At 34.7% G+C, this 14,141-nt stretch overlaps 1 protein-coding gene across 1 annotated transcript in view; it reads left to right on the top strand.

Moving 5' to 3' along the window:
* ALDH1A1 (aldehyde dehydrogenase 1 family member A1) overlaps positions 1 to 14,141 on the top strand; it is a 49,015-nt gene that overhangs the window by 22,009 nt on the left and 12,865 nt on the right. Inside the window, exons 4-8 of the mRNA XM_017807372.1 lie at positions 2,196 to 2,300; positions 6,277 to 6,417; positions 9,493 to 9,622; positions 10,664 to 10,725; positions 12,667 to 12,795. Of these exons, the coding sequence (XP_017662861.1) occupies positions 2,196 to 2,300; positions 6,277 to 6,417; positions 9,493 to 9,622; positions 10,664 to 10,725; positions 12,667 to 12,795 (567 nt within the window). The remainder of the gene's footprint in view (positions 1 to 2,195; positions 2,301 to 6,276; positions 6,418 to 9,492; positions 9,623 to 10,663; positions 10,726 to 12,666; positions 12,796 to 14,141) is intronic.

Genomic DNA, 14,141 nt, shown 5'->3' on the forward strand with positions numbered 1-14,141 from the left:
GTAGTATTTAAACAAACACTTTAAAAATTTCCAAAAATGGTATGTTTTGCTATTATTCCTTTCATGGACAGATATGAATTTAGCATACTGTAACATCATAGCAGTGTTATGTTAATATTTACCTTTTACTTTGTCTCTTTTCTTGGCAATATGTCTAGATGGGGGGGAGAGGGGGGTGTTGCACATTTAACCATTTAACTGCTGTCTTTCTCCTTTCACCACAGTCAGAATTTTGTGTGGATAATCTTATAACCAGCTTCATCACTTGTCTGAAATTTCCAGGGACTTTCCAGTGATTGATAGCTTTTGTTAAATCAGGAGTTTGCTGGTCAGTCCTGATGGTCAGACATTACAATGACAGCCTGTATAAGGTGCCCACATAAAGACAATCTGAAACATACAGGAATATTTTAAATAAAATATATTAAATGGCAAATTGTTGCCATATCCATTTATTCAGATATAGTATTTTATTGATCTTGATCATTATTCACAAAATATTCCCTAATTATTGACTACCACTCAGTCAGTGTAGGCAATTTGAACACTATGCAAAAAAATCTATTTCCTGAAATCAGACACATTTTCATAACATATGTGGGTGTAGTGGAAGGGTTTAGTCCCCAGGTCTGTGTGACAGGAAGTATTTATCCTGTAGTTCTGGTGTCTTGACTTTGTCTGCCCCAAAGTATTTTCTGGTTTTCTATTTCAATTTTCCTGCTACTTTAAGCAGCAATGCTAGGTCCTTTATCCTAATGGAGAGGAAACAGGAATCATATCTTTTCTGCTAGCTGGTCTCAATGGCTAAGCTCCACTGACTAAAGGTGAGGCAAGACACCTTAACCATAAAGAGAGGCACAGTTTGAGCTCAAAATACTTGGTACTGTCAGTCAGAGTCTGACATGGTCTCAATGATGAGTATGAGCAAGACCTTACATGCATGTCAGCAACGCAGGGGCGTTGGGAGAGAGTGAGAAGGGAGAGCACCAGCCCACCAGCACCAGGAAGGTGGGCTCAAGCATTGGGAGGGCAGCTTAGTGTGGAGACCCCACTTTATCACTGATCCAGAGATCACAGAGATGGTCAGGCAGAGAAGGACAGGTACTGTTAACATCAGACTGCATACCTTATCATGTTCACTTCAAAGAGCAACCTACATAACAGTTCTTAACAACATAGTCTCCTCTCTTCAACAGCTGTGCATTTATCAGGTCTTCCCAAAAAGCCTTTCCTTTCTTAGCCTGTTTTGAGACTAACCTACAGTAAGAAAAAGTTAACCCCCTCCAACAATTTACCAAGAGTGCCTCACGTATGGCAGGCTCTAGAGTTGTACAGATCTCGTGCATCCACATGTGAGACCTATGTTCTATTTTGCATTTGTGAGCAGAGACAAGTACCTCAGATTTCACCCAGAGATCCTTACACATGCAATTCTGTGCAGTGTGCTCTAGGATAATCCTGCCTGACCTGAGATGTTGGACCATATGGTTCCACTGTGGTTCCTTCCAACCTTATTCATTCTGTGATTCTGTGCTTCATTCAATTGACTGTGGAGAGGGTTTTTCAGTCTCAACTTGAATTTCAGAAAACTATGCTGTTGGTTTTGCTTATTTGGGGCTTTTGATTTGGTTTGGTTTAGTCTTGGTTGGGATTTTATTTTCTTTGGCAGGAGAGAGTGAAGAAAAATCAAAGTAAACCTAAATACAACAGTGCTCTCCAAGATACTTCTAATTTAAGGTATTATATTCACTAACCCCAAGGATTGGGTCTCCTTCTGTCAGGCTGTGTAACAAGAAGGCCCTCCATCCTTACCAACCCTGTGAGCACAGAAAACCCAGGTAGTTCTAGGTAGGTCATTTAGGGATGTACCTCCCTTGCACATCACAGATTTCGGTTTGAGAAGGGAAGGACCCCTTTGTAACAGCATATTTTTATGATATGAAACAAAGAAAAATATAATGTAGAGAAAGTTTGCCTCTTCAAAAGAAGGCAATTTTAAAAGGCTGATCCCTGTTATGCTAACATGTGATAACTTAACTCTTCAGAATAATTTAGAAACGGCTATTACAATTTTAATTCAGGTATCTATCAATCAGGCAGCTCTCAGGTATGAAAGATAGGTTTATTCACCAAAGCAGATGACAAACAGTTATATATGTGTTACTAATATTGTTGCACTTTTTCTTCCCCTGCAGATATTTATAAACAATGAGTGGCATGATTCGATCAGTGGTAAAAAATTTGCAGTCTTTAACCCTGCAAATGAAGAGAAAATCTGTGAGGTTGAAGAAGGTGACAAGGTAGAGTTTTCTTTCTTGCTCTTAATTCTAACTTAAAGTTTACTTCTTCATCTTAAAAGCAGTAAGGCAAGCAGCCATCTCTGTGATGTAACCACCTTAGGCATGTACCTACTTCATTCTGTACACTTCTTCTGCAAAATAATTCTTATCTTTTTTTTTTTTTATTAAGCCACAGTACTTTTTGTAAAAGAGACAGTGAAAAAACTGATTTACCTTAGGATCTCGCTCATATAAGAAAAGATCTAAAGAAATATTTTTTGCTGGGTTTTTCTTACTAATATTATAAATTCTTTTTCTTATCTGTGATCAGTGACATCTAAAAACTAAATTGGGAGGTTTTTTTATTTTTTCTTGCTCTTCCTTAGTCAGTAATGTAACCTGTTCATTACACATTTATATAAAACTTTTTATTATAGATAATATGAAGAAGGCAAATATTTATAATTTCCCACACAGACTCTGTGAAGATGATTATTACCATCAGCATTTTTAAGAATAGGTCTTCTCAGTATTGCCCCTTCAAATATTTTATTTGGAAAAATATATTGGAACGTGGTCCTAAAAAACAATGAAGTTGAATGTGGCCTATGAAGTAGTCACTAATTCTACCAAAAATGATCTACTTAAAACATGTTGAATCAATGAATTTAGGCAGAGGACTAAAAAACTTGTTGAAAACTGCCTACAAACATTTTTTGTATGTATTTATGAGATTCTCTAGTGGAAAATTACAGATAGATGCCATGTAATCAAAAATATATTGAAAACCTAACTGCTAAGATCTATATTTTGTTATATTACTTGCTTTTCTCATGAAAAGGATTTAGCTAGTGCTACTATATAGTTTAAATGTAAGTTATCAAGTTGGGGGAAGGGTAGTTATTTAAATAGGACAGGCAATGTTGCTGAACAGTTTTAAAAGTGATGACCAATTTTTTCTATAAACTCTGAGAAAGCAAGTATGAGAAGTGAAGGCTCTGTTTCTAGTTCAAAGATGACTGTAGCTGGAAATGAAATTGTTTTTATAATTACTGATTTGGTTTATTTCATTTTTATTTATTTATTTATTTATTCATTCATTCATTCATTCATTTGTTTCATTTTTTACACTTTTCCCCTCAAGGTCAGTTTTTTACATCCAAAAATGAGAAAATTTTTTCACATTTCTCACAAAATGATGTTATTTAAGTAAAGAAAAATGCATACCTAGAATGTTTTGTATACAACCATTTTTTAAGCTTAGCAGTAAAATATTCATTAAACACCTTTTTATCCAGGAAATACTGTAAAACTTATAAGCTGCTTATGCATGTTATAAGCTCATAAAAAATTTATTGCCAATATAGTAAGCATGGGCTCTTTCAGAATACTTTAATTTACTGCACAAAGATTCAATCTGAAATGAAATTCTCTTTTGAGAAATACATTCAGAATCATTCACTCATTAAATCTTAGTTACTCTGGTCCATAATTTCACCATGAATCTCCTAATAAACTTTGTCTCTAAGGCTGTCTAGCACATGAGCAATAGTGACCACAAACTTCTAAGAAGGTCATAATGAAGACACATTTTAAATTTTTTCTAGAAAAACATGAGAAAGTATGTTTTTAATTATTTCATATATCTAACCAGGAGTTTTTTCAAAGGCCTTGCTTTTGTTTAGTCCCACTTACCTATATCTAGTGCTGAAACAGTGATATTTGATCATCCTCAAATTAAATTACTCATGACTTGCAACTGTTCAGTTACTATACAAAAGTTTTGTAGCTTTCTTTCCTTACCAGCACTCCAGCAACTCATTAAATAAAGAGATAATACTATTCGACAATCAGGTTTTCTTTCTCTTCAATAATTTTGCAAACTAATGTGTAATGACAACTGCTATTAACTAAATTGCCAAGTGAATTGTACAAATCTAGTAAATTACACAGCCATTATGAACCTAATATGTTAGAGCCTAGACTGCAAATGAGTCAAAAGATTTTAGGCATTTAATTTGTGCATAGAACAGGGCTGACAAAAGACTGTCCCATTCCTTGTAGTAGTATTTTTCAAGAAACAAGAGGAGATTACAAAGCACAGACATATATGTGGGTGAGAACTGTTCCCTTTCAGTTTGATGGCTCTTTCAAACTGCATTCCTAATCCTAAAGACCCCTAGTAATAATAAAACAGTTCAACAAATGGTCACTGTACGTAAAGTAAATGTACATAAACTAAATATAAAAAAGTCTAAACTGGCCCAGAAAAGAGTCTTTATACTCATAAGTGTAGATTTATGTACCCGAAATAAATTTCATACTGTTGAAGAACAATAATTTTTTTATTACTTTTCATTCATGGCCCTTTAAAACCTTTATCTTATTTCTCTTGGTTTTAATTATTTCTGCACTTCTAGTAGAAAGAACACATGGTACTGTAGTTTTAATTTACATCATTTGTACTAGTATGACTTTTGTTTCCCCCTTGTCCTTTTCCAGTAAAGGCTAAGCCATAACCCCTCAAGTCATATTACAAAGCTATAGAATATTTATGACAGGGTTCACAGAGAGTGATGATGTATTTGGCAACATTCTGAAGATTCTGAAGAAGTGCAATTCTTCTTAAACTGGTAGATTTCAGCTACCTGATGTAGGTGACTGGTCAGTATGATCCTATAGTAATGGCTATGCTATTTGTATAGTTCCTTACTACCTTTTCCTGAATTTCCTGGAAAAAAAATTGGGAAGTTCTGTGGGCCTCCTGTTTAACAGGTCTGTGCTGAGCTTTCTAAGCCACTAACCCACCTCACTCACAGCTTTTAAAAATGTGTTCCTGGCTATCAACATCAGTTAAAGATTTAAGATCTGGTTCATGTTTAAAACTAATGATTTTGGTGTTAACTCAATTGACTTTGCTGACTTAGTCAACCTTGATAGTGCTTTCCCTGGAGAAGAAAGCACTGATTAGCAAACAGCAGCACAAAAAAGTTTGAAAGAAATCCTTCAAACATTGCACACAAATTTCTCAGGGAAATCTGACACACACAGAAACTTCTTTTTTTTTTTTTTCCTTGAAATTTGTTTTTCATTTCTAACAAAAAAAAGTCTAGAATAAATCACCTTTTTATGTCATTGTTTTCCTGGGTAAAGTTTTACAAGAATTATGAAATATAGGAGAATTCCAAGTGCTAAAACCTTCTCACAAGAGATTTTTAATTTTGGGGTTTTTTTTAAATCCTGGAACACCATTTGCACAGAATAGTTACATATAATTCATCATAGATTTTCCTTCTACAGTGAAAGCCAAATGATAAATAACAAAATATGCTATAAAAACTATTAATGGACTGACAAACTAGCTGACATATTCAAAGACAATGTTTAGATTTCAAAATATTTAAGCTTAGCATTTTAAACCGGGTGCTTTTTTTAATTTTCAAAATAATTTTAAACATAGATTTTTCTTAAAAATTCACAAAATAAATGTATTAATTTGTCTTCCTCAATAATAAATTTGTGTTCATTTTACGAAACATACTAAAGCACAGATTTTTCTAACCTGGTCTTCACTACATCACAAAATAGTTTTAGATGATAAATAATTAAACATTTAACTTGCAGATTTGGGCATCTCTTTGTAAATAAAAGAGAATAAATTGTATCATCAGTGTAATATTTTGTTGTATGAAGAGGGCTTGAAAACATAAACTTTAAAAATAGAGTTCCTTAATATGCTTTTATTTTAGAAGCTTTGAGAACCGACCACCTGTTTCTCATACAATTTCACATTGTTAATATAGCAACAGAAGTGTTTGAAAAAAAAAAATAACCCATGCATTTAAAATTACTGTACCAATTTTGATTAGATTGGTCTTGGTTTCTCTTATTTAAAATTTAAGTTAAATTTCAAGTTAAACTTCACATAAGTAACAGCCAAAAAGACTGATGACAGAATCAATTACTGATTTTAAAAGTTTCTCTTTTTTCCCCACAGGAGGATATAGACAAGGCAGTTAAAGCAGCTAGAAAGGCTTTTGAGCTTGGGTCACCCTGGCGTACAATGGATGCTTCGGAGCGAGGAAGGCTCTTGAATAAACTAGCTGACTTAGTTGAAAGAGATCGGCTGATTTTAGCTGTGAGTATAATATGTGAACAAAAAAAAATGGGACAAAAGTCCTGATTTAAAGAAAGATACAAGGAAGTGTAATGTGCCTTCCTTCTGGAAAGTCATGCTTTCTTAATATTTGTTTTTCATCTCTACAGCAAAATGACCACAGTAAGCTGTGTTGTACTCTGACCTATTAACACCCCAAATCCAAAATGTACTTGAATATTTGATCACTTTAAAGTGATACTTAAACTACCTACAATCACAGTAATTTGAATTGCTGATTCTTAAGGACATACTAACATAGATCACATGGTTAACATTTTTCTACACCAAAGTCAGAACAGAGGCCTAAACACAAATCAAAGCCTGAATCAAAGCCTAAACAAAAAGCCTGGCTCAGTGCTTATAGATGATACAAGTCAGAACTGGGAGAAATTTTGAATTTTGTGGCTATATATTTCATTATCATTGGTCCTTCATTAACTCCAGTTTGAAACTGGTAATCAAAACCAAAGGCATCAATGAATTATTTAAAGGGAAGAAGAACATGAGGGGTAGGGAATGATGTCCTGTCTTCACCAAGTACTATGTATTGGCTATTTTACTACACCTAACAGCAAACACTTAAGTTGTAACACCCCCACCTACAGATAGTGAACTGTCAAGAAATAACATGTAAAATAGAAATGCATCTCTCCCCTTGTTTTACGTCCCACATATGATGCTATTTCAAGAACATTCTGAAATTAAAATTTCGGCAGGATTGTTGTTTGCACTGAAGATGAATACTGGTTTTCTGTCAATGGTGTAAAAAAATTTAAAGAGAAGAATTATCATCACTCAGACTGATCCAGCTACAGTTTGAAGTATTTAGCCATTAGCCATAAACCATACTGTTGATAAGCTCATAAAATTTAAACCTTCAAATACATAAAACTACAAAGCATCTATTGCCCATTATATGTCCTTATGACTGTACTATAGTTTCTCAGGAGAAATCTCGGGTGGCTGGAACTTACATCTTTTACAAGGCTAGATTTATTTGAGATAAGAGAGACAAAATTATAGCAGAGGTACATTTTTAATAGGATTAAATAATTGAATTAAATAATTCAATTAAATATTGAATAAGCTGGCATTTGTTTCTTTATTGTAGCACCCAAGGCATTATAAATTCAAAGAGGATGAAGATATAATAATTTATTTTTCCTACAGGAAAAAACATTGAGTTAGTTTTTGTTTCCATTTGCCATTTTCATAAAATGAAAGTATTGCTTTTCTCTGAGGTCCCTCCCTAGTTTCTAATTTACTGACTTTGTTTATATTTCTTACATCTTACTGACTTACTCATTTCCCCTTTTAGATAAGGTATGTTTGAATGAACTGCTTTCCAGACTTCATCAAAGTGAAGGGAGATTTTCTCCACTCACAGCTTATCCTACCTGCAAAACTAGTACTACAGAATAACAAATAACCCTAGAGATCACTATATCTCTAGCCCTAGAGTACACTAGAGATCAAAATAGATCCCAAGAGCTCATTGCAGAGGTATTGTCCTGTGTTCATGCATCTGACCAGGCTGAAATTACTCTGTTTTACAGTTTTGTTTAATGATAACATGTTTCAGAGGCTCAACAGCCCTGCAGGCAGGTGAATGGAACAATAAGTCAAAGCAGGGGACTGAAAAAGCCACTGAGAATTGTGTTTCTTATGTTTCAGTCTTTTGTGAAGTTGAAAGGTAGAAGATTCATAAGTTTGAGGACAGGGAATAATTTTCTCCCATTTCCAAACAGAACAAAACAGCGCCAGACATATTGCCTGGAACGGCAAGGGCATATCTCATTTAATCAGTTCCTTGTTGCAGAAAGCCATCAAAAATTGCTGTCTTCTCTGTTTTTTCTGTTCTCTTCCCAAGTATGATATCTGAAAAGTGTCCAGTCAACTAAAACTGTAGACTTCACTGGGGCACTATTGTTGAAAAACTGTTCTTAAAGGATCAGTCTGTAGATCCAACCTGAAATGCTAAAGAATCCCAACAAATTTAGAAAAGGAAAATGTATTTCTAAGACCTGATTAGATCGAGAAACCATAGTCAGGGTTTTTGCTACTGAATGTTATAACAGGATTGTTAACAAAGCTGGAGGTCCTCAGTGTCTCTGTTTTGGAAAACTAGGGGAAAAAAAATTAGGGGTGTCAAAAAAATGTTAACACTATTTAAGAACTGCATGTGGTCTTTAACTAGATGTCCCAATAATTAGGGGTATGGAAATGGCAATAATCCAAACCACACTCCTTGGATTTGGCTGAAAATCAACCCTATTTAGTGCTGATGTTTCCGTGGGTGGAGCAGAACTGGCCCGCTGAAGAGTTATAGACGTTGAATGAATATTTACTGATCATTATTGTAAAAGTTTATATCTGCCTGGCATGGAGAATCAGGTTTAGCTTCAAATTAGACCAGTTAGATCACTCAGCTGGTAGTTAGCCAATAAAAGAGAGTCACCTCTGTGTAAATATTTATTTTTCATAGTTATTTTTTCTGTTAGGAGTTCTAACTGACTCAGATAATTCTTTTGCTCATCAAACACTCCAGGCATTAGGGTTATATGCCATGTAATTCAAATATATATATATATATACATACATACATATATATATATATATGTTATGGTATTATATGCCATGATTTGAGTCTTCTTGCTGATATGCGAGGAAGACCACTCATTTTATTTGCATCAGTTACTTGCACAGGTAGGAACCTGATCTCTTGACCTATGCTTGCAGAATACTTAATATAAACTAGAACAGTGTAACTGATTCAGATGGGAGAAATATTATTGTTTTTTCAGTACATCTTAACATTACAAATTTGCCATGATAATGCTACCTGCATAGCTCCAAACAAATAAACCATCATGAACATTTCTCGCTTGTAAATTGCTATCTTAAGTTTTTCAAATACTGTGTCCTTCAGAGGGGAATTAATCTAAATGTTTATACTAAAGACAAAAATCCTCAGCCTGAACTACCAAAAGCTAAACGACAAAGTACAAGCATAAGAACCATTATCAGTATTTGATATTAACTTTTTAATTACAGACAATGGAAGCCATTAACGGTGGGAAACTCTTTTCCACTGCCTACCTAATGGACTTAGGTGCCTGTGTCAAATCATTACGCTACTGCGCAGGCTGGGCTGATAAAATCCATGGGCGTACTGTTCCAATGGGTGAGTATTTTTGAGATAACAAAAGTACAGAACTGAAGCCAATGAGAACTGTAAATAACTGACTTATCTAAAAGTTGTGCTACACAGAAAATATCTCAAATGGAAAATGTTTTAGATAGTTTTTAATATAGGTTATTAAAGATTTATCACAGTTTTCAGTTTAAACATTTAGTGCAGTGCTTAACATTTATTTCTTGTTCTATACACTACTAACCAGTATTGTTTATTGACCAATAAATTTAACCTGTATGTATATCTCAGAAACCTGTAGTGTACTTTTGCATAGAAATGTATGCAAGACTACAGTAGTGAAAACCAGGTATTTGCTTATTAAAGCTAAAATTAGCACAAAGAAGTAATATTTGTTTCAGTTATTGGATAATGTACTAGGAAGAGTAAGTACTAAGAGATAGGAAGAAGGAAAGGGTATTTTGCTAAAATTTCACTCTATTCCCTTTCCCATTATGTAGCTCTGTGAAAACATTGTCTCTCAAGCCACCTTTTCTCAGAAGGACAAAGCAAAGAATGGCAATAAAGAAGGAATTAAGGAAAACTGGAGTGATAAATACTTCCAACTTTTTTTGCATCACGTAGATCTCTATACTGGGCTTAACGGAGCACATGTTTGTTTGAATCAAAGAGAACTTTATACTTAATGGATTTGATTTAAGCTGAGACCTGATATTAAAAAATGTCTGATATGTACCTAGGATTTAAAAGAGCACTTTCTGAAACAAAAAAAGGCGATAAAAGAAAAAAGAAATTAAGAATGCTCATTGGTGTGCTGTGCATACTACATTGAGAAGCAGGGTTATCATTGCAAAAAGTCAGTCAGACTGGCAAAAAAAACCTTGGACGAAGAAAGTAGGCATTGAATCCAGATGTGCTTTATGGATCTTTTCATAGTTAAAATTTTGAAAATATCATTTATAAGTAAAATTGTATCCAGCTAAGTTTTGTATCCAACTTTATCATCCTTCTGATTTAACTATCTCTCACAAATGCTTTGTCTGCATGTCTAATTATTTCTTTGTCCCATAGATGGAAACTTTTTTACATTTACAAGACATGAACCTATTGGGGTGTGTGGCCAAATTATTCCTGTAAGTTGCAACTATTTATGTAAAACACAAATATTCCTTGTTACAAGTGGAAATGCTTTTGAAATTTTGTCTATGCAAGTGCATTTGTGAAAAATTACTAATCAGAAATTTTCAGATCCTGAAAGATAAAGACTATCCTGAGTACTCAACTTCTGCAACACAATTTTTGATGAGTCAGCCTGGTTCAACCTTGTCTCCCTCCTTCCTGTATATCGAGGGAAAATAGATCTCAAAAGATTGACAGAATAGTTTGAAAGATGAAATTATGTTTTGTAGGAAATGAAAGAATTAGAAACAAACATGTAAGAGACTGTAATATTTACAGCCTACCAGCAATAAGCTGTTTAAGACCTAAAATATCTATTCTGCTTCATGTAGCTTCCAGACAGATGGATTTTTAATTATAGCTAAAACTCACCGTCATAGTGGTGGTACAAGTAACAACACAAAGAATGTGTCCAATAAGCTCCTGTTTGGGATGTCTAAACTCCCAGTTTTGAAGTCACTTATTTTAAGCAAAGATTCAAAAAGCCAACCTTGAAGAACTCTACTTTTAAATTTATTTGTGAGGTCTGTACAGTTTTAGTGGGTGCCTGTGAAAACAGTTGCATGCACTAGACACTCCTAATCCAAGCACCTCTTTGCATATGGTAGTTGTGAGCAGTCTCGCCTGACCTGCCTGACAACTTAACAGATTCTGAAATACTCACCTTGTCTATTAGGTTTGCTCAAACATGTGAGTCCCACAGAGGTTCCTGATGTCTTTCAGCTGAGCTTGAAGATTTGCTATCTCTTTATACCACCACATTGATTTGGAGAACATCACTGGGATATGTTTGGATCCAGTCTCTAGGAGAGCTAGGAAACTGATGGTTTAGATTCTCTTGTAGGTCAGACACAAAATATTTCAAGTAAAACACTCAGTTAAGATAAGCTAAAGAACTATAAACACTAGATGTGACCATTTTAATAAAATTACATACTGGAAATATAAGCAGCAGTTAGCACAAACACTGCTTTCCCTGATAAAATGTTCAAGGATTTCTGAGTATGTCTTAATTTTCTCTTCATTGAAAAAAGAACCACCAAGTTGGAGGTTTCCACATAAAGCAAAATTTTGAGGACTATGTGAATATTGCAAACCACTTTTGATAGCTCAACATTTCCATTTCCTTTCTCTCACACAATCCTACTTTAATAATGAATATTCAGAAAATCCTGTAATTCCTCAGTTTGTGTTATTTATGCTCCCACTATTTTTTGCTGATAGGGTGAGACTGAAATGAGACAAGGAGAGAGAAAAAGAATAGTTGCATGTATATTCCTCAAAGCCTTTTTGATATAATAGGAAGCTCTTAACTGCCTTTTTTCCCATTTATAAAGGTGTCTTATGAGCTGAGGCTTGTGGACTCAATGCTTCCCAAACTATTAGAAATATGTTTAAAGGGGCAAAGAGTTTTTATACTGATCACATTATCCCTCACACTGCAGAACACGGGGTCCAAAGCAGTCAGCTGCTCTGCAGTCTGTCTGGACAGACCACAACCAATAACCACCATTGAAATTTCCAGGGAAGAGGGATGGGGTAGCATTGTTTGTTATTACCTTGCCTCCCTTAGAAAACTGAATTAATGAGGGATGTAATCATTTACAATAGCAAAACCCTCAGTTGCACCACTAATTCAACAACCGTAGGTAAGGCTGTTAGGGGAGTACACTTACTGTTTCTTGACCTTTGATTCCCTGTACTTACGTATACAAAAATCACTAGTCTTTGTGTTATGTGGTTTGCCAGTTGCTTTTTCAAAATATCTTCATTCTGAAAGGAGTTCAGCAAAGAGTTCAACATCGAGTTGACAATTTGCACTATTATAACAAGAAAAGCTGAGGCATTTTGGTGATGTATTAGAAATCAGATACACTTTCTCATCTGTCTTTCAGTGGAACTTCCCATTGGTTATGTTCATGTGGAAGATTGCCCCTGCCCTTTGTTGTGGAAACACCGTGGTTGTCAAACCAGCAGAACAAACTCCACTCACTGCCCTTTACATGGGAGCCTTAATTAAAGAGGTAAGTCATAAGCAGCAAAGTTATTTGCCATTCTCAGAAATGTAAGAGTATACTGCAGCTGAAATGCCACAGAGGTAATATAATCAGGCTGGCCTCTGCCAGTACTTTTCATTGCATGCCTAGCCTTGCACTGTGGAACTTGTCTTACTGTAAACCAGTAAAGACAATCTAGGGCAAAAGTATGCATATCTTTCAGCCTAGTACACACATACAAAACCCCACAACAGCCATTTAGAAAACTCCATTCTTTCAGAAATATATTTGCATTACAAAAGCACAGTACCTTTCAAAGTCAAAAGGAAGCAAGAACTCATGGATGTGGGTGGCAAGGACTTTATTAGTATAGTTATCACAGAGAAGAACCTGTTTGTACAGCTTTTTTTCTTTTTAATTGAACAAAGTCTTCATCCACCTGGGTTTATTATTAACAAGGAGATGTAAAATCATACTAGTGAGTGCTGCCAAACCTGTGAACTCTGTTCACACAGAAACTGTGAGAATACTCTTTGTGCTTTTGAACACGAGAGTGTGTTAGTTTCTTCTATGTCTCCAGAGTTAACTATGGTGCCCAGGCCAGTAAACACCCAAAGAGAATAGTTAAATAGTTTAGCTCTCTTCCCAACAAAATCAACAAATATAATCTAACATGTTTCAAAAGTTGGCACAGATGTCAATAATCACCAGGGCAGTAACCTTGCAGAGTTTTAATGGAAATGACTTGGCACATTTTATTATCTGTTTCAAAACAATGATTCAGCAGAGCATACTGACTGATTATGTATTAATATTACACAGAAACTAAATGACTATCAGGATGGACCCAAGTCCTGCTGTTATTGCATCACATAGTAAATGCTATTAGATAATATTGGGGACAAGGATTTGCACTAACAAATATTCGAGACACCTTCCCTATTAATTTTTAACAATAAGTATCAGAAAGTATATGTCTCTGAAAAAAGTAACTTTACAGGGAAAGTAACTCAATTCTCCTATCAGTTTAATGAACTATCTATTCTGATATTCTGATTTCCTGAAAAGAATGCTCATAATTGGGAATGTGATCAGTATCCGATTATACACACAAAGTTGGAGGCAAATCTCTGACAGTCATCACTTCAATAGCTGCTTTAGACTTGTGAAAATAGCTGAAGGTCTAATTTAACTTTCTACTTCTCAAGTGTCCACATTAAAAAAAAATATTATCGCTTTTGGTAATCTTCACTATAGTTCTTATCAGCCCTCACAAGTCTCCCTTTTTAATATATAGAGAAGAGCTTCTACAACAAACATGGAAATTAAATGTTCAAAGTGACACAGTGTGAATTAGTTCCATAAAAAATTAC

This window comes from Lepidothrix coronata, unplaced genomic scaffold (assembly GCF_001604755.1).
Source record: "Lepidothrix coronata isolate B3197 unplaced genomic scaffold, Lepidothrix_coronata-1.0 Scaffold18, whole genome shotgun sequence".
Taxonomy (NCBI): Eukaryota; Metazoa; Chordata; class Aves; order Passeriformes; family Pipridae; genus Lepidothrix; species Lepidothrix coronata.